General features: G+C 43.1%; 1 protein-coding gene across 2 annotated transcripts in view; it reads left to right on the top strand.

Moving 5' to 3' along the window:
* The window catches only part of EIF2B4 (eukaryotic translation initiation factor 2B subunit delta), a 979,702-nt gene that overhangs the window by 704,445 nt on the left and 250,168 nt on the right, over positions 1 to 25,089 (top strand). For both annotated transcript variants that reach the window (XM_044061494.1, XM_044061493.1), the window contains exon 8: positions 22,087 to 22,163. In XM_044061494.1, coding sequence (XP_043917429.1) covers positions 22,087 to 22,163 — 77 coding nt within the window. The remainder of the gene's footprint in view (positions 1 to 22,086; positions 22,164 to 25,089) is intronic.

Below are 25,089 nucleotides of genomic sequence, written 5' to 3'. Positions count from 1 at the left end.
TCTTATAAAGAAGACGAGAGTTCAGGCAAGACAAGTTTTACAAGTACTGGGCTCAGTGGCTGCGGCAATTATGCTAATTCCTTTAGCGCTTCCACATGCGGATTCTACAGTGGCTTCTTTTTGCTCAGTGGTCTTTCCAGGATTTGCCAATGTCACACATGATCTTGATCATGGAATCTTGCAAAATGGACCTACTATGCTGGCTTTTCTCCACCAAGGTGACTCTGGGCAGACCCTTTCTAGATCCCCATCTGGTAGCCACAGTGACCACAGATGCTTCCCAGATAGGGTGGCAGAGCATTATCTGGGGCAGACTGTCCAAGGAACGTGGCAACCTCATGAGTACCATTTGCACATCAGTGTTCTAGAGATGAGAGCGATGCTTCTGGCATTGCAAGCACTTCAAGACTCTCTACCTACCAGGACCATTGCAATCCAGACAGACAATATGTTACTGGTATGGTACATCAACAAGCAGGGTGGAACCAGATCTTACCCCTTGTGTCAGGAGGTGCTTTGAGTATGGCAATGGGCAACGTCTTCCCAATGTTCTCTGATCGCGATGCACATTCCTGGGAAATCCAGCGTGATAGCGGACAGGCTCGGCAGGGCTATCCTCATGCCTCACGAGTGGTCCCTGAAGCAAGAGGTTGCGGACTTGATTTTCTGCAAATGGGGCCAGCCATGCTGTGATCTTTTTTCCACTCCCCTAAACAACAAATGCAGCAGCTACTTTGTCCTAGTTCCCCCTCTGGGACAGTCACCCAGGGATGCACTTGTTCACGAATGGCCTCCGGGACTACTGTACGCTTTTCCACCTTTCCCTCTCATTCCAAAGGTACTTCAGAGAGCAAAATTGTTGGGTTGCAAACTCATCCTCATTGCTCTTTACTGGCCTCGTCAGATATGGTTTCCGTTTCTTTGCCATCATCTTCAACTTAAGCCTTGGATACAGGACCCAGTTCCGGACCTCCTGATGCATCAGTCAGGTGGGCTTCACCCATCCCTCCAAACTCTCAAGCTGACTGCTTGGTTACTCCACTTCCAGTCTTAGCCAGGCTCCCAAACATTTCCCCTGCTGTACAACACATCCTAGTGTCCTCTCACAAGCCCATTACCAGGAGGATTTACACTAGCAAATGGAAGAGGTTCTCTTATTGGGCCAAGAGTAATAACATTGATCCCTTTATGGCTCCTATTCACAAGATTCTTGACTTCCTGGCCGAAACCTTTGAGAAAGGGGCAGCTGCAGCTACTGTTAGGGTCCAACTGGCTGCCATCTCCAATTCCCATGTAGGAGACTTGGGTACTAACATTATGTCCCATAAGTTATACTTCCGGTAAGAGAACCCCCCCCCCCCCCCGGGACCTAAGTTTGGTTTTAACTTCGATGGTTCTGCCTCCCTTTGAACCAGCAGCATCTTGCCCCCTGAAGTTTCTATCTTGGAAAACCCTCTTTTTGGTTGCTATAACCTCAGCTAGACAGGTTTCTGAATTATATGCTTTGTCTATTCGCCCGCCGTATCTCATTTTTCACAAAGATAGTCTCTCTTAGGACCAATCCTTCTTTCCTGCCAAAGGTTTGTTCTGAGTATAACTTAAATCATTGAGGTATAAATTGTCCATTGAGCTTCTTGTGTTCTTCCCCAGTTATGGCAACAAGGCAGAGTACAGATTACATTAATTGGATGTTCATAGACAATTACGTTTCTATTTACACAGGATCAAAGACCTCAGAAAGTCAGACCATTTGTTGATATCCTTTGCTGACAGTATGCAAGGTTATCCAGTTTCAAAAGTGACCTTATCAAAATGGCTGTCAGACACAATTAGTTATTCTTATGATTTGCGTAAAAAGACACTTCCAGGAAGGCCCAGAGGACATTCAACCAGGGCCTTAGCCACCTCAGTTGCCTTCCAAGCGAAATTGCCTTTGGAGTCGATCTGTGCCGCAGCACCATGGGCAAATCCTCATACCTTTATCTGTCATTACAAAGTGGATGTGGCCTCCCGGAATAGGGCATCCTTTGGTTCCATGGTCCTGAAGAGTTTGTTCCAGTGAGCCACCCAAGAACCAGGTGCTGGGGACGCAGTTCCAACCAGCAAAAATGAAGACGAGATGGGACAACATAACATAAAGAAGTTATGTACCTACCATAACGTTCCATGTTTGTTGTCCTTCATCTTGTCTTCCTTCTTGCGTCCCCCCCCTCCTTCCCCCTTCCTGGAGGTTCGGGAGGAGTTCTTTATTCTTTACACTGGCTGAGTTTCCTGCTGACATACTAGGTTAGTTAACCATGCATTGTCTTTTCCTCTTTCCTTCCTACCTTGATGTACAAGAGCTTAGCAAATATTGTTTTTTTTTTTACTATGTATGTCTATGCAACTGCGGTGGTGGTGCTGCGGTAGCATTGTCGCCTCACAGTAAGACGTTGTCCTGTTCGATTCTCAGCTAGAGCGTCTTCTGTGTGGAGACATGCGTAAATGGGCGTACCTTTGTTGAAGCTTGTGCGTCAGAGCTGGCAACTCGGCACGTAAAAATCTACTGCCAATCATTAGCGGACCGGAGTTCTGCTGTGGCGACCCCTAACCGGGAAAAGTCGAAAGTCACAACAACAACTATGTATGTCTATGTGGGTTATTACAAACGAGATCTGGGTAGCTGCCGTTAGGCATGTTGGGATAAGTTGTAGCCTTGAGCCAGTAAAAGATCTCAAGCTATAGTAAATCTGCCGAGTCCGAGCTGAGGATCGGCTCCGAACCCAGCCACCAAGAAGGAAGGCGAGATGAAGGACAACAAACATGGAATGTTATGGCAGGTACATAACTTCTTTTTATCCCCTTCTCGGTTCATCAGGGCAAGGGGGAGCTAGCAGTGGATGCACTCTGCTTTCTGTACTAGGGAAGATTCTTGTATACTTTCTCACCATTCCTGTTGATTCAGTACCTAATTGTAGCATTCAGAGAAGAAATATCGGTGTGTGTTTGTCTCCCTTGATAGCTGTAAAGGTTGTAACCAAACAACGAACTATAGAAGGAATTCCAACCAGTCGTGATTATAAAGACAGTTTGATTTTGAACAAAAGTGGTCTTTAATAGTATATTAACGCAGAAAACTCATATGTATTAAAACAGCGTTTTTCGTCCGATAACATCAGACTTCATCAGATACAATGTAACATGTCATCATCCAGTTTATATACACTTCAATCAAAAGCCTTCCCATTATTCAATAAGGCAATTAGCTACAAATTAATGAATTGCAAAAGATTAAAATGTTAAAAATTCATTAAAATTCCTATTAAGATACATAAAATAAGAAATCCATAACATTATGCATGAATTTATAAAAAGAAAATACATCAATAATCATAAATAAATGTATATTAATTGTATATAATAATGAATAAAATATTTTTTACAATTTTGCTGACCTGAGTTTTAAAAGAGGTATAAGGGAAATGCTGTCATTTAAACCCGGAGGTCTGTTGGCTTCCAAGAAAATTTGCCAGTAGGCCTCTCTATAAGCTAACTTAGATTCCCAGGGTCCCCCCCTGGGATCTTTGGGTACTGTCTCAATGACAAAAAAAAACAAAAACTAGCCTTGCAACATGTCAAAGAATGTCTGTATAGGGCATTATGGTTATTTCTGTTACTAATGTTGTTGATATGTTCATATATCCTTCGCTTAAGTTGCCTTTCGGTTTTTCCTACGTAGAAACTATCACATCCTTTGCAACAAACCATATATACCAGCCCAGAACTATTACAATTGGAATACCCTTTGGAGTATATAATTTTATTCCTTGAAATAATGTTAACCTGCTCTTCTTGCATAATATAAGAACACTGATTGCAGGCACCACACTTATAGGTGCCCTTTCTCTTATTAGAGAAAACATTCCTGAAATTCGTTTGCTCCAACAAGTTTTTAAGATTTTTTTCCTTTTCTAAATACTACCTTCATTGGTTTATTTTTTAAGTTGGGCAGGTCTGTAAATTCAGTGAATTTTTTGTATTAATTCTCCACTATATTCTTAATTATGTATGCACTACCACTAAAATTAGTTGTAAATACTCTATTGTATCCCAAGGTGTTACTAATCAAATGATCTTGAACTCAGATTGTAAACATCCTTCCTACCATTGGTAACCTTGGTACATATGTTAGATATCAGGTCAATGGGATATCCACGCTCTAAAAACATACTCATTAGGATAGTACATTCATTGTCATAGTCCATATCCAATTATGTCATATGGCTAGCTCTAATATACTGGCCTTTTACAATTCCCTTCTTTTGAAAAAGGGGGTGCGCACTTGAAAAGTGAATATATGTGTTAGGAAAAAGTACTTTTCCTATGTATAGCAGACTTAAATCCTTGTTCCAATTTACTTAATGAAACATCCAAATAGTTTACATTGTCATGAGAGATATGCTATATGAATCTAAGAAAATGTGTAGTAGTATTGAGATACTGAATAAATTCCTCAAAGTTCTACACCTCCCACCCAAAAAATGCAGATGTTATCCAAAAATCTGGCATACATATTCCAATACTGGTTGTATTTACTTCCTTGTACGTATTTCTTTTCCCAAACTGATAGGGCTATATCTGCAAGAATGGGGGCACAACAGGCTCCCATAGCTATTCCATTTTCCTGTTTATAAAACACGCCCTCGAAGTACATAAAATTGTTCTTAAGAACTAGTTCAGCCACTTCCAAGCATAAAAAAAATCTCATTTTCAGTGGTGTCTGGATTAGATCTCATAGCCTCTTCTAACCACGAGACAAATGTCATGTGGAATCACTGAGAAAAGGACAATAACATCAACCGTAACAAATACCAAATAAGGAAAATAAAGATTCTGTGTTATGTTACTCAAAAACTCCCAAGAGTCTTTGAGTATATATGCCTGTCTACCCCATAACATTTTATGTTTCCAGTCCAAAAACTGTGAAAAGGGAGTAGTTTTCACACCTTTGGAAGAAACTATAGGTCTAAGGGGTGGATTTTCTACAGATTTATGTATTTTAGGTACCCCGAAGATGGAGGGTATCTTAGGTGTAGTATTTTCTAGATAAGAATGTGTGTCAAAATCCATAACTCCCTGGTCAAACAAATCTTTGAGTGCTAGATCTATTTTTTTGTATGATATATTTATCTCATTGATAGAAACCTTACTATATCTATCAGTGTTAAGGACAGTAGTCATTTTACTTTCATACATTATTTTGTCCATAAGAACAATTCCCCCACCCTTGTCGGGTTCCATTACCTATAACTGTGGGTTAGAGCACAATTTAGTTAATAATTCTCTCTGTTCTTTTCCCAGATTAGAATACATCCTATTACTGGGTATCTGTTTCCTAAACTCTCTTTCAATCACATTTTCCAAATTTTTCAATTGTGGATGCACAGGTGGATTAAAGGTACTTTTCTTCCGAAGAAGGTTAGAATGTGTGGATGATGTATAACTACTAAACATGTTGCCCAAATTAAGTCTCCTAATAAACATTTTAAGATCAAATATGACTTGAGTCAAGTTGCTATTAATCCTAGGAACAAATTTAAAACCTTGGATGAATAAATCAAAATAAATTTTAGTAACCTCTAATTCACTGTAATTGAAAATATGGAATCCAGACATAGACACAATTTGTGTATTTTCATCTACATTATGATGTTTAATTTCAGGATCTAATGTTTGTACCTTCTCGGTCCCCCTACCTCTTGGTATTGACCCCCCCTGTAAAAATGGTTATTGTTGTTGCCATAGTTTTTATTACGTAACCTTTCTGACCTACGTGGACCTATTTCAGAAAAATCATTGTAAACATTTTCCTTTTCGGCCCTACCTAAATTGTGAGTGTCCTTTCCATGATGCTGTTTCCCTTGATTCCCCGAAGGTGAATAACCAGTATAGTTGTTGTGGTTATGAAATTGGCCACTATTTTTAGGGTGGGGGTATTATTTACTTTACCTATATTCTTGTAAGTCCCTATCCAGTTTCCTATATTTTCTACATAAATTCTCTTCACATATCTTATGTATTGTATCCTTCAAATCATAATATTTACATTTTTCAGATTGTATTTGAAATAAGTCAATGGTAATGCGTTCATTATACAAATCTATATGTTCTTGTAATACAGTCATTTCCCTATTATTGTTTTGATAATTGCTTTCAAGATTTCAAAGCCGAAATTATCAAAAATACCTGAAAGTTCCTTATGAAATTCACTTCCAGTTTTGACATTATTAGGATATTTGTAAAGGCGTAAGCCTTTAGGTACACTGCCTAATTTAATGCATTCATGGGGGCAGTCGTTGTCTATAGAAAGAGTTTTGTACCTTTGTAAAACATTATGAAGTTTGTTCAAGTTGTCCTTGTAGCTTTCAGAAGGTGGAACCAATAGGTTATTAACCCCCGGTTTGTTGAAAGTAGGTTCATCACGCATCCATTTGGAAAAATTTTCCGTTGTAGTAAAATTAGAATTAGCATCCTCAGAAGGCATTCTGCTGGCATTAGAGCAGCCTGGAAGGTTGGTCAGCAAAATTGTAAAACATATTTCATTCAGTATTATATACAATCAATATACTTTTATTTATGTGTATTGATGTAGTTTCTTTTATGTATTTTAGCTGGGTAACTACAGCAGAGCTAGTAAGAGAGATGGCTAGAAAGGTGCTTGGTGTGACATCTGGAAAGAGGAAGGAGGACAAGGAGACCTGGTGGTGGAATGAAGAAGTACAGGAGAGTATACAGAGAAAGAGGTTGGTGAAGAAGAAGTGGGATTGTCAGAGAGATGAAGAAAGTAGACAAGAGTATAAGGAGATGAGGTGCATGGTAAAGAGAGAGGTGGCGAAGGCTAAGGCGTATGAAGAGTTGTATAAAAGGTTGTACACTAAGGAGGGAGAAAAGGACTTATACCGATTGACTAGACAGAGGGACCGAGCTAGTAAAGATATGCAGCAGGTAAGGGTGATACAGGATAATGAGGGAAACGTACTCACAAGTGAAGAGAGTGTGTTGAGCAGATGGAAAGATTACTTTGAGGGGCTGATGAATGAAGAGAATGAGAGGGAGAGAAGGTTGGATGATGTGCGGATAGTGAATCATGAAATGCAGTGGATTAGCAAGGAGGAAGTAAGGATAGCTATGAAGAGGATGAAGAACGGAAAGGCTGTTGGTCCAGATGACATATCTGTGGAAGCATGGAGGTGTTTAGGTGAAATGGCAGTGGAGTTTTTAACTAGATTGTTTAATGAAATCTTGGAAAGTGAGAGGATGCCTGAGGAATGGAGAAAGAGTTTTGGTACCGATTTTTAAGAATAATGGTGATGTGCAGAGCTGTAGTAACTACAGAGGGATTAAACTGATCGGTCACAGCATGAAGTTATGGGAAAGAGTAGTGGAAGCTAGGTTAAGAAGGGAGGTGATGATTAGTGATCAGCAGTATGGTTTCATGCCAGGAAAGAGCACTACAGATGTGTTGTTTGCTTTAAGAGTGTTGATGGAGAAGTACAGAGAATGTCAGAAGGAGTTGCATTGTGTCTTTGTGGATTTAGAGAAAGCATATGACAGGGTGCCTAGAGAGGAGTTGTGGTATTGTATGAGGAAGTCGGGAGTGTCAGAGAAGTATGTAAGAGTGGTACAGGATATGTACGAGGGTAGTGTGACAGCGGTGAGGTCTGCGGTGGGAGTGACGGATGCGTTTAAGGTGGAGGTGGGATTACATCAAGGTTCAGCTCTGAGCCCTTTCTTATTTGTAATGGTGATGGACAGGTTGACAGACGAGATCAGACAGGAGTCCCTGTGGACTATGATGTTTGCAGATGACATTGTGATCTGTAGTGAGAGTAGTGAACAGGTGGAGGAGACCCTGGAGAGGTGGAGATATGCTCTAGAAAGAAGAGGAATGAAGGTCAGCAGGACTAAGAATATATGTGTGTGAATGAGAAGGAGGATAGAGAAATGGTGAGGATGCAGGGAGTAGAGGTGGTGAAGGTGGATGAGTTTAAAGACTTGGGATCAGCAGTTCAGAGTAATGGTGAGTGTGGAAGAGAGGTGAAGAAGAGAGTACAGCCAGGATGGAGTGGGTGAAGAAGAGTGTCAGGAGTGATTTGTGACAGACGAGTACCAGTAAGAGTGAAAGGGAAGGTCTACAAGAGGGTAGTAAGACCAGCTATGTTATATGGGTTGGAGACAGTGGCATTGACAAAAAGGCAGAGTCAGAGCTTGACGTGGCAGAGTTGAAGATGTTAAGATTTGCACTGGGTGTGATGAGGATGGACAGGATTAGGAATAAGTATATTAGAGGGTCAGCCCAGGTTGGAAGGTTTGGAGACAAAGCCAGAGATGCAAGATTACGTTGGTTTGGACATGTGCTGAGGAGGGATGCAAAGTATATTGGGAAAAAAGATGCCAAGGATGAAGCTGCCAGGTAACAGGTAAAGAGGAAGGCCCAAGATAAGGTTTATGGATGTGGTGAGAGAGGACATGCAGGTGGTTGGTGTGACAGAGCAAGATGCAGAGGACAGGAAGAAATGGAAACAGTTGATCTGCTGTGGCAACCCCTGACGGGAGCAGCCGAAAGAAGAAGTAGAAGAAGATGTATTTTCTTTTTATAAATTCATGCATAATGTTATGGATTTCCTATTTTATGTATCTTAATAGGAATTTTTATGAATTTTTAACATTTTAATGTTCTGCAATTCATTAATTTGTAGCTAATTGCCTTATTGAATAATGGGAAGGCTTTTGATTGAAGTGTATATAAACTGGATGATGACATGTTACATTGTATCTGATGAAGTCTGATGTTATCGGACAAAAATGCTATTTTTATACATATGAGATGTTCATCGTGTTTCACTGTTGCAGTCATTACTCTTGGGTTATCCTGCTGGCAGGCTACCCTCAGTCGGCCAGAATTCCAAAGTCTAGGTCCAGCGTCAGTTGCTTTCGCCTCTTCCCTGACGTCAGTGCGCCAGGGGTATAAAAGATGCAGCTGACGCCATTTTCTTCAGTCTTTCTTGCCGCGCGGTGCCCGAAGCAAAAGCAGTTTGCAAGTGCCGGTTGGCTGACTCCTGAGATTTTCAAATCCGAATGTCAGAACCGAAGTCTTCATTAAAGCTATGTACCCCGTTGGGGAAACTTTTTTCTTGCTCCAGACCGATGTCAGAAAAAGTTAACAATTGTATTTCTTGTGGGAAGCAAATACCTCATAAGGATTTTAACTCTTACTATATTCCTTGCCTAGGCCCTGATCACAACGTTGCTAGCTGTCGGTTTTGTGAAAGATTTAACCAACGCACTATTAAGCGTCGGTTCGATTTTGCATTTCATTACTTTGGCCGAAGATTTAATTATATTATGCCATCGGACCAGCCGACAATCGGCGTTTACAAAAAACGCAAGGACAAGGAAAAGGATAGGCATCCGAGGTCCAAAACCAATGACGAGGCCTCTGCTAGGCCAGTCGCCGGTTCTCAGTGAGGCGCTTTCGCAGCCCCTGGTGCCCGCTACCTCAGAGCCACAGGCCACTTCCGACTCCCATGTGGAGCCGACTGGGCCTCTGGATACTCAAGGTATTGGACACGCGGAGATCATTCCCTCAGATGGGTCCGGAGCCGCTGAGCAGGCATCGGCTTCTGAGGGTGTCTTCAGACCTACACAACTATATATTAAGCTACCTTCAGCTTCAAAGACAAAGACTAAAGCAGCTCTAAAGACAAAGAAACAAGTACATCATTCTCCTACTCAGACTTCTATGCCTAAAAAACAGATGCTCAAAATGGCCGAAGACCTAATTACTTTGATCAGGGGCTCCCATCCCCCTCCTGATAAGAGGCCTAGGCAAGAGACAGAGTATGATTCTTCTGATCAGGTTTCTATTTCCTCTGATTCCTCTTCTAAACAGGAATTCCTGTTCTGAACAGGATTACTCCATGCTTCCCTATGAGGATTCTGATGCTGAAGAATCCATTCCTTCAGCCTCTCCTCCTGAGGATTATTCTTTTGGGGAAACCCTGCATACCATGAGGGAGCATTTCCACTGGGAGAGCCAAGATTATTCTTTATCTAAGAAAAGGCTCAGAGACTTTCTGCTACTTCCTCAGCACAGACCCCTTGCTATTCCACCTGTTCTAGACATTGTAGATGATGTATTTTTAGAGTCCGGCCTGTCCCCTGACTTTTTACCCCCTGCACCTGCTAAGCCAGACAGATACTACAGGGTCCCGGATTTGCATAAATTCCTATATAAAAACCCTGCTGCTGACCCAGAAACTATATCTCAGGGTCCTAAAGGGGTTAAAGCTTCCACTGCAAAAAACCCTGTCCCCTCTGATAGAGATTCTAGGGCTCTAGACAGATGGGGCAAAAAAGTCTACACTTCTGCTACCCTGGCTGTAAGGACTTTAAATTGTCAGTTTCATATGCTTAAATATCAGCAATATTTAATTTCTCTGCTTAAACAGAAATTGTTGACAAATACTGAATGTTCAGAGAACAAGGAATTACAGGATTTATTGCATGCAACTGAACAAGTGGGATAGCATACTTTGCAATGTGGTTATGATTCACTGGAAGCCTCTTGCAGGGCCGCTGTTACAGGTTCTGTTATTAGAAGGCATGCTTGGTTAAAGGAACAGAATCTGCCTGATCATGTTAAAGCAAAATTATTAGATGCACCATTACAGCATGATACTTTGTTTGGTACTAAAGCAGAAGAGGTGTTGAAAAAAATGGAGGATAAAGCAAAATCCATGCAGACAGTCAAGGATTTCTTACAGGTGCAGCCACCCAGGTTTATCAGGAACTGGCCTTTTAAAAATTGGTCCCTTCCAGTGTCAGACAGACCACAAAGAGGCAGATACAGGCATCCCAGAGGCAGATCTCAACCCCAAGGCTCATACAGGCCTAAACAGTGGGGTGCTCCTACCTCCAAAAGGGGAGAAGACAAATCACAGCCTTACAGGAAACAGTCCCAATGACTTTCCTCTACCAGATCCAAGCACTTTTCTTTTGGCAGCCCCCTTAGGGGGAAAACTAGCACTTTTTTCATCAAATTGGCAAATGGTTACCCAAGTCAAATGGGTTCTGAACATAGTGTCCCAAGGCTACAGGTTCCATTTTCACACTCTGCCAAGGTCAAAAGGCTTGCCAGACCTGCCACACAGTCAATGGGCAGAGGCACAAAAACAAATTACAGCCCTCATGGACATGAGGGCCATTCAGCAAGTACCACAACAAGAGCAGTGGCAAGGATTTTACTCCAGACTTTTCCTAGTACCCAGAAAGGACAAAACCTGGAGACCAATACTGGACCTGTGTATACTAAACACGTTTCTGGAAGTTCCAAAATTCAAGATGTTGACTCTACAGCAGCTACTGCCCATGCTGGGCAAGAAGGCTTGGCTTGTAACTTTGGACCTAAAAGAGGCATACCTGCATGTCCCAATCAGACAATCTTGCAGAAGATACCTCAGATTCATAGCTGGCTCAATGCATTACCAATTCTCTGCACTGCCCTTTGGCTTATCTACTGTGCCCAGGGTCTTCACAAAATGCCTGGCACCAGTAATTGCGTTTTGCAGACAAAAAGGAATTCAAATATATCCCTACTTGGACAACTGCCTAATTCATGCAGAGAGCAAAGGCATTCTTCTAAAGCATCTGGCGTTTGTAAAAAGATTACTAATTGGCCTTAGGTACACAGTAAATGAAAAGAAATCAAAACTAGTGCCCTCTCAAGAGATAATATTCCTGGGTGCAAGCTTAAATACAACTGCCCAGATGGCTTATCTCACGCCAGACAAACAAAAGCAACTGACTACTTACTTCAAGAAATTGGCAACAAAAACCCACTTATCTGCAAGGAAAATCCTGCAGGCCTTGGGTTTCATGGCATCCTGCATTCTACTAATTCCATATGCCAGACTGCATATGAGGAAACTACAATGGTATCTAAAAAGTGTTTGGACTCAGCATTGCCACAGCCTGGAGACAGTAATTGCACTCATTCCCTGCCTGCAACAGGAGTTTTGATGGTGGGCAGAAGCCTGCCACCACAGTAAGGGTCTGCCATTCAGTTTACCCACAGCCAGACAGACACTGACAACGGATGCATCAGATTATGCCTGGGGGGCCCATATGGCAGGAAAATGTATTCAGGGCACATGGCCTGCAAGCCAGATGCATCTTCACATCAATCAAAAAGAGATGCTATCTGTTCAAAATGCCCTGACAGCTTTCAAGGACCTGCTTCATCCAGGACAGTTAATGATAAAGACAGACAACACTACGGTCATGTGGTACATAAACAAGCAGGGAGATACACATTCCTACCCCCTCTGCAGACAAGCAATGACCTTATGGGACACAGCATTGGCTTTTCAAGTTCACCTGCAAGCACAATTCCTGCCAGGAAAAACAAATACTCTGGCAGACGAACTAAGCAGAAACCTCATGGAGCCCACGAATGGAAACTGGATCCACAAGTCTTCAGCATGATAGTAAGGAAATGGGGATGCCCAGACATAGATCTATTTGCCTCCCCTCACAACTGCCAATTGCAGAGATTTTGCACAAGGATTTATCACAAGCAAGCATAGAAAGTGGACGCCCTATCATTCAGCTGGAAAAATCTAGCAGTATATGCCTTTCCTCCACTGCCTCTCCTTCCCAGGGTACTCCTAAAGGTCAGACAAGAGAAGCTAAAAATGATACTGATTGCACCAGACTGGCCACGCCAGCACTGGTACCCAATCCTAAATAGCTTGTCTCAAGGTCCAGCATGGATATTGCCTCAAACTTCTCACTTGCTGACCGAACAAAACAATCAGATCCTGCACAGCCAACTCAGGACCTTAAATCTGGCAGCATGGCAGATAATGTAACCATTCAGAACACTCCTCTTTCAAAAGCTGTTATGGATGTCATCTTGGAGGCCAGGAGGCCCAGTACCAGAAAATCTTATGCAGAAAAATGGAAGAGATTCTTTACTTGGAACCAGGAACAAGGCATTGACACGTGTGTACCAAATATCCCTCAGATTTTACAATACCTAACTGAGATGCTGAACAAAGGCCTTTCTTTCTCATCAATTAAGATTCATGCCTCTGCTATTTCAGCCCATTACAATACGGAACTACCTATATTTTCTCATCCTTTAATAAGGCAGTACCTCAGAGGGGCCAAAAACATTAGGCCTCCAAGGAGAGCACCAATTCCGGCCTGGGACCTCAATTATGTTTTGGAAAAACTCACACTGCCTCCTTTCGAGCCAGCATCAACAGCAGATATAAAATTCTTATCCTGGAAAACAGCTCTGCTCCTAGCAATAACCTCTGCAAGGCGAGTCTCAGAGCTACAAGCACTCATGGCTGTGGAACCTTTCATCATTTTTCATCCAGACAGGGTTTCTCTGAGGACAAACCATACATTTATGCCTAAGGTGGTGTCCAGTGTGGCCCGCAACCAAACCATTCACTTGCCTACCTTTTATCCAAATCCACAGAACAAGGGTGAGAAAATTCTGCATTCTTTGGACATACATAGGCAGTTATGCTTCTACTTGGACAGAACTAAATCTTTAAGAAGGACTGAGCAACTTTTAGTGTCATATGCTGCAGGATCACAAGGAAAGGCTATCTCAAAACAGACTATTTCTAAATGGATAGGCCATTGCATCCATTTCTGCTATTCTTAACATGGCAAATCAGTGCCTAAGGGCATTAGGCCTCATTCCACCAGAGCAGCAGCCTTCCTCAGAGGAGTACCAGCCAAAGATATCTGAGAGGCTGCAACCTGGAGTTCAGTGCACACCTTCACAAAGCACTACCCTCTTTACTCTAAGTCCAGAGCAGGCTTTGCCACTGCAGTTCTGCAGGGCCTCATAGCCTCTCCTAATCCAATTTAGCCCAGCCACCCATCCTCAGCTTTGGGATTCAACCCAAGAGTAATGACTGCAACAGTGAAACACGATGAACATAGTACAGTTGTGTACCTACCATAAATGTAGATGTTCGAGTGTATTCACTGTTGCAGTCCAGGTTACCCACCCACCATCCCCCTTTTTCTTTGCTGGGACTTATCTGTACTTCTCTACCCTATACAATCTTTTTGGTGTATTTGCTTGTAGATGAAGGAAATGTTATTTTTTGTGCATGCATTTTTTTGGCACATTTTTCAGCCTACCAATTTGGGGGCAGCTGACATCTGGGGCAAGAAAAACTGAAGAAAATGGCGTCAGCTGCATCTTTTTTACCCCTGGTGGACTGACGTCAGGGAAGAGGCGACAGCAACCGATGCCGGACCTAGACTTTGGAATTCTGGCCGACTGAGGGTAGCCTGCCAGCAGGATAACCCAAGAGTAATGACTGCAACAGTGAATACACTCGAACATCTACATTTATGGTAGGTACACAACTGTACTTTTTCCTGCGTTAATATATTATTAAAGACAACTTTTATTCAAAATCAAACTGTCTTTATAATCATGACTGGTTGAAATTCCTTCTATAGTCTGTTGTTTGATTACAGTGTTTTGTATTGGGCTTACTCCTTTCTTGTGGTTCCTAGCTTTATGGAGGTTGAAGGTAATTCCACCGGCCAACCAACAACCAATGGCACGAGGGTTTCGGATGTGGGAGAGTTCAGGAAAATCATGGGTCAATTAACCCAACTTGTAGAACTTTTAACTCCCCTTAGCCAATGATTAACAGTTATTTTTTCAAAGACTCAGCTGCCAGGAATCCAGGAGGTGTTCCTTACTAATGTGTGTGGGCTACGACAATCAGCGGATTCACATTGCCCGGGTGCGACTGCACAGGGAACAGACGATAATACACAGGATTTTCAGTCCACTCCAGCTGCTTTAAACCTTCCAGGTTGCTCTAATGCCAGCAGGATGCCTTCTGAAGATGCTAATTCTAATTTTACTACAACGGAAATTTTTTCCAAATGGATGCGTGATAAACCTACTTTCAACAAACCGGGGGTTAATAACCTACTGGTTCCACCTTCCGAAAGCTACAAGGACAATTTGAACAAGCTTCATAATGTTTTACAAAGGTATAAAACTCTTTCTATAGACAATGATTACCTTCATGAATGCATTAAATTAGGCATTGTACCTAAAGACTTACGCCTTTACAAATATCCTAATAATGTCGAAACTGGAAGTGAATTTCATAAGTAACGTTTAGGTATTTTTGATAATTTCGGCTTTGAAATCTTGAAAGCAATTGTCAAAAACAATAATAGGGAAATTACTGTATTGCAAGAACATATAGATTTGTATAATGAATGCATTACCAATGACTTGTTATTACAAATACAATCTGAAAAATGTAAATATGATTTGAAGGATATAATAGATAAGATATGTGAAGAGAATTTATGTAGAAAATATAGGAAACTGGATAGGGATTTACAAGAATATAGGGAAGGTAAACAATACCCCCCCCCCCCCAAAAAATAGTGGGGGGGGGACCCTGGGAATCTAAGTTAGCTTATAGAGAGGCCTATTGGCAAATTTTCTTGGAAGCCAACAGACCTCCGGGTTTAAATGACAGCATTTCCCTTATACCTCTTTTAAAACTCAGGTCAGCAAAATTGTAAAAAATATGTCATTCATTATTATATACAATTAATATGCATTTATTTATGTGTATTGATGTATTTTCTTTTTATAAATTCATGCATAATGTTATGGATTTCCTATTTTATGTATCTTAATAGGAATTTTAATGAATTTTTAACATTTTAATCTTCTGCAATTCATTAATTTGTAGCTAATTGCCTTATTGAATAATGAGTAGGCTTTTGATTGAAGTGTATAAAAACTGGATGATGACATGTTACATTGTATGTGATGAAGTCTGATGTTATCGGACGAAAACTCTGTTTTTATACATATGAGTTTTCTGCATTAATATATTATTAAAGACAACTTTTATTCAAAATCACGCTGTCTTTATAATCACGACTGGTTGGAATTCCTTCTATAGTCCGTTGTTTGGTTACAGTGTTTTGTATTGGGCTTACTCCTTTCTTGTGTTTCGTAGCTGTAAAGGTTGTTACTTCAAGTTCGTGAGACCCTGGCAATATAGAAAAGCCAAGGAGAACCCCCTCATAAACCATGCAAAGTGGAATTAGTTCTCAATTTGGCTGGGAGCATTATCTTGAGCTCTTGTGAGTTAAACTTCATGACTGGCAGAATCTTTTGTCCTACGTTCTTGATAAGATTGCCTGCCTTTCATTCACACATCTGATTTATGCAACTTTGAAGTTGGTGTCCTGGCAAAACAGTCTTCCTGCTGCCATCACCCTTGCCCGGGCTTCATACCATTAGCTGTAGAGAGAATCTTATATGATCTTTCACAAGGACTGGGTATCTTCTGACAAGCCCATTTTTTTCTTACAAGTAATGTTAGAATTGTCCTTAAAACAAGCTGTCTTTCTCCTTTTACAAAGCCATAATGAGATTCATGCCCTGGCTGTGCACCATCAGCACTGTCTGTAGTGAGGGCATGCATTTAGGAGGACAGAATTGCTGCTTGCCTTCTTTGTCTTGAAGGTGGAATGGCTGGCAATTGTGGGTTTGAAGTGCATTATCCATTGCTGTCAGGCTATGATCCATTTGTTGTAAAATGCTACTGTTAAAGTTCAGTTGACCAAGGCTATAGCTTCTTTGTTATGTGATCAGTAGTTCACATCTTAACAAGCATTACTGCCTGGAAGATGACTCCAGCAGACACAGCTGGCATAACGGCTAAAGTCATTGTCTTCCATGCACAAGATACAAGTTTCACTCCTGACTCCCGGCTTATGTCTGTGTGGAGTTTGCATGTTCTCCCTGTGTCTCTGAGTTCCTCTCACCTCCCAGAAAACATGCTGGGGTGTTTCCAAAGAATGCTGCCCACAACTCTATTCTTGGGTATTATAGGTTCATAGGTAGGTACTAGGCTATCGGCCCAAGGGCCTACATAAGCCTAGTCAACAAGGTTCCCTGGCTTACTCCACCCAAGAAAGTTATTTTCCTGTGCCACTGTCGAGCAGAGACACAGAAGTGATCCCCGGGGTGTATTTCCTATTTCCCATCCACTCATCAAGATTTTTCTTGAAGAGTGCTAATGAAGAACTTTGCTTGACATAGATGGGTAGCCTGTTCCAGAGTATGGGAAGTCTATGGGACAGGAATCTATCCCTCCAGCATGTCCTGTTTATTGTGGTAACAAGGTTTAGGTCCCTAGAGCGTGTAGCTCGGAGGGATTGGGATTTCTTTAGGTGTAGCATGTCCAACAGCTCTGGGTTTGACATAGCTTTATATGTTAGGCAGAGATCACCTCGGAGTAGGCGATATGCTACGGAGTACAGCTGGAGTTTTTTGAGACTGTCAGTGTAGGGCAGTAATCCTCTTTGTGAGGTACTTCTGTGGCCTTTCCAGCTGCTGCAGATGTCTTGTGAGGTACATTCCAAAAGGGGCGTTGTACTCTATAATAGGTCTAATGAGTGTTGAGTAGAGGGGAACAATGACCTCTTTTTTTCCTGGATGAGAACCCTTTTATGATGAGGTGTGCCACGTGGAAGGACTTCCTGACTACTGTGGCGATGTGACTATCAAAGGAGGGACTACTGTCCACCTGGGTCCCAAGGTCTCTTATCACACATTTGGTGTTAAGTAGATTGCTGCCTATGTGGTAGTTCATGGGTACAGTTTTTACCAAAGGGGATGACACTGCACTTTTTCACATTGAGCTTGAGGCCGTGGCTCTGACACTGGGCATCTGTCTGACTGAGGCCCTTCTGTAGGATGTCCACATCATTTGGGGACTTGACTATGGCTCCTAGTTTGCGGTCATCTGCAAACTTTGTTAGTCAGAAGTTGGGAGCAGCAGCACGGACTGTAAATGATGCCTTTTGAGGGAAGAGTTGTATAGCCCAAGCACTTTGGGCACCAGCTGTGGGTGTGCAGTATCCTTTAGATAGGAGAGTATGGATTACAGACTCTGGGCTGTGATAGGGTTAGTCACTCAACTGTGTAAAAATTGGCTGTAGGTGATTGGGCTATGTTGAGTAATGTTGCCAAAATGGGCATGGGTATTTGCCTGTGATAAGTGAGTTAAGGCCCTGGCCTATCCTGACTTACACCAGAGACGTTTGCTAATGGTGGGAGGGGGTCTGTGTGCTTCTGCTGACCTGTGTGTGCTTGCCGTAATGCTCAGCAGGTGTGTGTCAGCTACTTGATAGCCAATGTCCAGTTGCCCTGTTTAGATTGTCTGGGATAGCTCTTTTGAGCAAGTGCTGAATGTAAAACCAATCAATCTGCCAAACATGAACTCGGAGGATTGCTGCAGTCTGTATAGGTTCACTAACAGGACACACCTTGGAAGTGAATGACATAATGGTTAGGAGGAGGCTGGACATCCTCTGTATGCAGAAGTCAGGATGGAAAGCCAGTACAGCAAAGCCCCATGACTACTCAGGAGAGGACAGACTAGAAATGGGGTGGGAATTGTGGGAGGCTTCAAAAGACAGTGACGAATGTCATCAGTATTAGTGATAGACTCATGGCAATCAGTGTAAGGGTAAGGCAAAATTCATAGTCACAGACTATGCCCCAAACAGGGTTGAGACAGAGGAGAAGAGTGCATTCAAGTAGCAGTTGCAGGACTTGCTAAATAAAGCAGCTCAAACATGAGCTTGTGTTGATAATTGGGGACATGAATGTACATATCTGGACAGACAAAACAGGATATAAGGACTGCCTAGGTCCACATTGCTGGGCAACAGGAATAAAGAAGGAGAGATCATTCTAGACTTCTGTCTGACAATTGGCTTAATGGTGGCCAACACATGGTTCAGCAAGAAAGACTGTTTGCAGGCTCACATACAAGAGTGGTCAACATGCAACTCTGCTAGACTTCCGCTTGATAAGGAAAGGGCATTGGGGTAGAATAAGCAATTGCAGCCATCCCAAGTGAAGCATTCAGCAGACAGCATAAACCTTTGACATAATAAGCTATAAGCAGCAGTCAGAGAAGGCTCTAAAGTTAACAGAGACTAGGCTGATGACTTGGAAGATGACAGGACAGAAAGGACAAGAAGTCAAGGAAATACTCTGGGCTATAACATCGCAGGAAGAAGAGGAAATGGGTTCAGTTGAAAAAGAGTGGCAATGCCTCAGAACAGCATATGTGAGGACTACAGAATAGATATGCTTCCAAGCCAGGTATTGAAACAAAGTACATAAGGAAAAATGGTGGTAGAATGCAGAGGTCCTGGAAATCACAAAAAGAAAGAAGGAGTGCAGGAAGAAGTGGGAGATAGTAAAGATGACCAGGCTAACAAAGAGGTTACATGAGCAATACGTTGGCAGTAGCAAAGAGGAGGACATCAGAGGCACTCTATTAGTTTCTGTAAAGGTACAAAGGAACTCTATTAGGTTGTAAGCCAAAAAGATAAAGCGGATAGTCATCAGACACATTTATAAGGGATGCCAACAATAATCTGCTTACCAGCACACAGGACATCAAAGGCAGATGGAATACGTAATTCCAGCAGCTTCTAAATAAAGAAAATCCTACAGAAACTGTATTGTCACAGACACAGCCTACAATGAAAGAAAAAGAGGAGCCCACCCTTGAAGAAGTAAGAAGAGCACTAAGGAAATGAAGTCAGGGAAAGCAGCAGGCTCAGTCACTGCAGGTGTGATCAGGATGTTGTGTGAGTAAGGGGAGAAATGTCTTCAAGGGGTACTTATAGCAGTATGGAGAGAAAGTTATATCCCAGATAACTGGAGAATAAGCATTCTAGTGCCAGTGTACATGAACAAATGGGGCATTCACAATTGTGGGCAGTATGGAGATATCAGACCCCTGTCATGTTGCATGAAAGATCTGGGGAGGGTAATTGATAAATTAATATTCAGAGCAGAATATTCTACTGTAAAGCAGAAAGTAAGATGAGATATGAGAAGTTTGAATTTAGAAAAGGATACAGCACAACTGACCCATGTTTGCAGTGAGACAGGTAATGAGAAAAAACTTAGTATGAGGAAAGAACACAAGTAGGCATTCCTAGACTTGGAGAAAGCTTATGACAAGGTCCCAGTCCTTCAGTGGTTACGAGTCCCAGAAACATTAGTATAGTTATTGCAGGCTATGTACAAGGACCCAGTAACACGAGTATGAGCAGAGAGGTTCACAGTGAGAGTGGATATGTATCTGGGTTCAGCTCTGAGCCCAGATGGACTACATTAGCAAAGAGGTCTGGTGGGCAGGTCAACAAAGCTGTTATACCCAGATAATGTAACATTACAGGCAGACTATGAGCAAGAATTTCAGCAAATGATGATAAAGGAATGGAATGCAAAACTGAAGGCACACAGGATGAAAGTGAGTCTGATAAGACAGTTGTAATGGCAGCAGATGGGGGTGGGGGGACAAAAGCCAAAAAATGAGGTAAAAGAGAAAGCAGTGGAGCATGTTAACTTTAAGTATCTTGGGGGGTGGTTGTGGAGAAAGGAAGTCTGAATGAGGAGATTAAAGCTGGAATCAGAGGGGCTTGTAGCCAAGTGTCACAGACTGTCAGTGGTAGTGTCTGAAGGAAGAATGCCAACGAAGCTGAAAAGTAAGGTGTACAAAACAGTAGTGTTACCAGTACTACTGTATGGTACAAAACCTGAGCAGTGAAGGTAGAGCAGCTGAAGAAGCTAGAGGTGAAGAAGTGCCTTTGACATGTGGTAGAATTCACACTGTGGGACAGATGAAGAAATGATGTCATCAGACAGATGTCCAAGTAGCAGCGAAGGTCACGAAACAGATTATGGTGGTTTGGGAATGTGCAGGAAAGCAGGGACCGAATGGGAGCAGGCAAGAGGAAAAGACGGAATACAGCAAAGAAACGGATGTGCTGTGTGGGACAAGACCTGCAACAGTTAGGCATGACTATTAAAGAGTGTAGGATAGTGACATTGAATTGAGAGAGATGGTGACAGTTGGTGACAACTCAACCTCATATAGAAAATGGGGAAAAAAGGGTTGATGATATGATTCATATGATTCCAGGAATCAGGCCTTCGTTGGTACCTTTGTGCTTTAACACTTACCATTCTGTACCTTTCCTTGTGGTGTATTCTGGATCCTACTACCCTTGAAGGTTTTACTGTTGGGATTCATTACTAATATAGAGCCACCAAAGTGAGTCCTGGTTGATAGCTATAACAGATAAGTTCTTACCTGGTGCATCGATCTGTGACTAGATCCACCTTGTTGAGTTACAGGTAACTTGCTTTTCCTTCCTGTGTTTGTATGGTCCCTCCAGTGAGTCATTGTAGTATCCTTAATGGAAGAGTGATGTTTGAGATTCGCTCCTCTCCTGCATTTCTAGATTTATTTTTTATAGCATGTTGGCACTTAGGATTTTGAATGCCAACATTTCAGTAGGGGGCCATTTGTATATCTTGTTAAACAGTGTAGATGCCAAACTGCCATTGTTTTGCAGGAAGTGCGCTCATTCAGTGGCCTGTGGTAAACTAGCAATCATAGCTAGTATAGAATGTGATGTTATGGGGTATGGCAGAATAGTGTGCTATGTCTTCTAAGAAAAAAATGTCAAGTTAGAGTTGGAGGAAAGAAACTGAGATGTAGACCCAGCAAAGAGGAACCCTACTGAAGGCCAGCTGGTAAGGTAAGACGGTAACTCTTACATTTTGTACTGCATCTCTTGTAGGTTGAATACAGAATAATTCCAACTTCACACATGCTTTTATATTTTCCATTTAGAACAGAGTAAATGCAGACCAGTTAGTTTCAGCAGACATCTTTCTCTTCTGCCATTGTTCAATAGTCACAACATGAATTTGTCTGTTCAGACTTTGGCTTTCCATGCTACTGTACAGTACACTGGCAGTTGGGCCTTCCTTCATTACGTTTAGTATTTCATTAGGTTATATTCATTCATTTTGGTGTCATTTTAAATGCAAGTTATTTTCTGCAGATATGTAACTATACCATGTAACTATATCTTGAAGGTCAAATAATTTCTCCTTTGCTTCATCATCTCCAGGTTATTCATGACTATTCAACCCCACCAAATGAGGAACTGTCAAGAGATTTAGTCAATAAACTGAATCCTAATATCAGGTAAGCAGTTCTTTGTAGTTACCTGTGTTAGGTACATGACATGGAAGCAAGTGTAGTTGAAAGTCCTGAGCTTATGTCTCAGTGCATTAGATAATTTTAGGTATAGACACTGACAAAATGTGTGCAGATCATTTGTTAACCACTTGATCTGAAGTAGTTGACTTCATTTGATCTTCAACCTGTGGGTATACGGATACTAATCAGATCCGAGATGGCCGTATCACTAGCATCTGATCTGAGCTCCAAGCTCCGCCTCTTACCCATAATGCTCCCCTGTCTCCTTCCTTCCCTCAGATCTCTTTTGCCGCTGAAACGTTACACATCCTGGTCGCAGAGCTCCAGGCTTTTTTGGGTAAGTTTGCTGTTTCTCATTCAGGTGTGAGTGTAGGTTTCTTCCCTATCTTTTCTTTTCAACCTCCCCTAGCCGCATTGTCTGTCGGTGGTTATTAAATCCAGATGGGGGTCTTGCCAGCCCCCTCTCCCACCAGAGTGGGAAACCTCGCAGCCTTTCTTCACCCCTATAACTCCTTCTCCGATCTGACCGTCAGTTTTGGAGTCTTTAGATCCGAGGACTCTTGGGGTTGGGGAGTCGGCGCCGACGGTACCTTGTACCTCGACACTGGCCATTGCCTTGAGTGTGTCGGATCCAAGCTCTCAGAGCCATAGCCTCGGCATTGGATCCAAGGGGGTAGTGTCTGCTCCGAGTTTGTTGGAATGCAGTCTCCCTCTCGGCATCTCAGCTCCTGCAGTCTTGGCTCTGACTCCCCCGTCGGCTCTTTTGCTCGTTTCTCAGGACATTTGGTCCCCTTCGGCTTTTGATGTGGTGGAGAGGGTTCTCTCGACTGCGTCAAGATCCCTGACCATCTCATCCTCAGACTGCTCCCCAACTCCTCTGGGTTCTGGGTATGGCCCCGACCTTTCTGTCCTCTTAGGGACAACCTGTGCTTGATTTGCCTCAGGGAGCTCCCATTCAAGAGCAACAAGAAGTTTGCGAGTCCCTCCCAGAAAGTCCCACTGAGGAGGCTCCTTGCAAACGGAGGTGCAAAGGAGGCACTTGCACTCCTCTCCAGAATCCCTCATGGATGACACTGACTTGAAGGAAGGGGAAGGTTCCCCCAGGTCACCCCTGAGGATGTTTCCTTTGGAAAACTCATAGAACTCCTTCGCTAAAGGGGAGGGTGGTCCGCCCAAAAGCCAACTCCGTACGAGTCAGTGTTCCTAGAGGCATTCGGAACGGGCACATCTACCTCCTGGGTGTCTCCTCCCACAGACCTGCTTGTGGACCTTATAACATCTCGGGCATGGAAGAAACAAGACACCGTGAAGCCTATTTCCAAGCATCCAGACAAGATATTTAGTCCCCCACCAGACAGGACTAGCTGGAGTAAGGGGTCCCAGTAGATGCTATGGTGGTGGCAGCAGCCACAGGAAAGAGGTCGCGCAGGAGAGCTCTACAGTCCATCCTCCTGACCAGGAGTCAAGGACTATGGACCATTTGGGGAAGCGGGTGTATACTTCAGCAACGTTTTCAATACGGATGCTGAATTATGTGGTGCATGTCATCTGACTGCAGCGTGACCTGGTTAATGAAGTCGCTGAATCGCCCCGGGATTCCATGCCGGCGGAGGGCAAGAAGACATTCCCGCGGATGGCCACTGTAAAAGCAGTAGCAAACATGTCCATGTGCCTCCTTTCCCATGCTATGGAGGGAGCCGCCAGGGTGGCTGGGTCCGGCGTTGTCATGAGGTGCCACGCCTGGCTCTGGCTTTGTCAATTCTCGGAACCCTTCAAGGCGTCGTTTGCAAATGCCCCCTATGATGGTTCTTCCCTGTTTGGGAAGTCTGTGTGTCAGACACTGGTCCAGAGTGAGAAGCACGGGAGACACTGTATGCCACCGGGGTCCGCTTTTCCGCCCCTTAAAGATCCTTCTCTAGGAATCAGCGAGGGACAAAGAAGATGTGGTTCCGGAAATCTCAGTTCTCCCAGGACACTCAGGACTCATCTTCCCCCAGGGGCAGAGAGGGTTATGATAGACACAGAAGTAGAGGGGATCTGAGAAATTTCAGGTCTCAAGAACTATTCTCAGACAGGCCACACAGCAGCCCTGAGGGGCTGCCCAACTGCTCATCTCTGGAGGCAGTCGGGGGTCGTCTCTCGCTACACCCAATGAAGTGGGAGTCTGTAACAACAGACTGTTGGGTGTTGCATATCATATCCAGAGGTTATTCCATCCCGTTCGTAGATCCACTTCTCCCACCAAAACACCTTTTAGACACTCCACCCGAGAAAAGGGAGGTGGCAGCACTGGAAATAGACAAGCTGCTAAGAAAGTGAGTCATCCAACCCATCCCCCCAGACCAATCCAGATTGGGCATTTATTCCAGGTTCTTTTTAGTGCCAAAGAAGACGGGGGACCTAAGACCCATTCTGGATCTTTCCACTTTGAACCTGTCCATAGCCATGGAGAAATTACGGATGGTCACTCTTCAGTCCATCCTGCTCTATCTGCAGACAGAGGATTGGATGTGGTCGATATCAAGATGGACAGGCGCTCCGGCAGGTTCTTCTGCTGCTGGCTGGGGGCCAATCACTATCCATTCAGGGCCGCTGGGGGCCAATCACTATCCATTCAGGGCCCTCGCCTTTGGTCTTACCACAGCCACCAGGGTGTTCACCAAAGTGATGGTGGTCGTAGTGGCTCACCTGAGGCTTCTGGGAATCCAGGTCTTTCCGTACCTGGACAATTGACTCCTTGTTGCTCCCACCAAGTGTCTGCTTTGCCAAGCCAGGGACTTTTCCTTGTATTAGCGAACAGTCTAGGCATTACTGTCAACCTCAGCAAGTCGTCACTGACTCTAGTCCAGACTCTGGACTTTATTGGAGCTTGGTTGGACACCATCCAAATGAAGGTTTACCTCACCTCAGA

Source organism: Protopterus annectens, chromosome 2.part0, assembly GCF_019279795.1.
Source record: "Protopterus annectens isolate FY-2018-M chromosome 2.part0, PAN1.0, whole genome shotgun sequence".
NCBI classification, from domain to species: domain Eukaryota; kingdom Metazoa; phylum Chordata; order Ceratodontiformes; family Protopteridae; genus Protopterus; species Protopterus annectens.
This window is presented reverse-complemented; position numbering and strand designations above follow the sequence as displayed.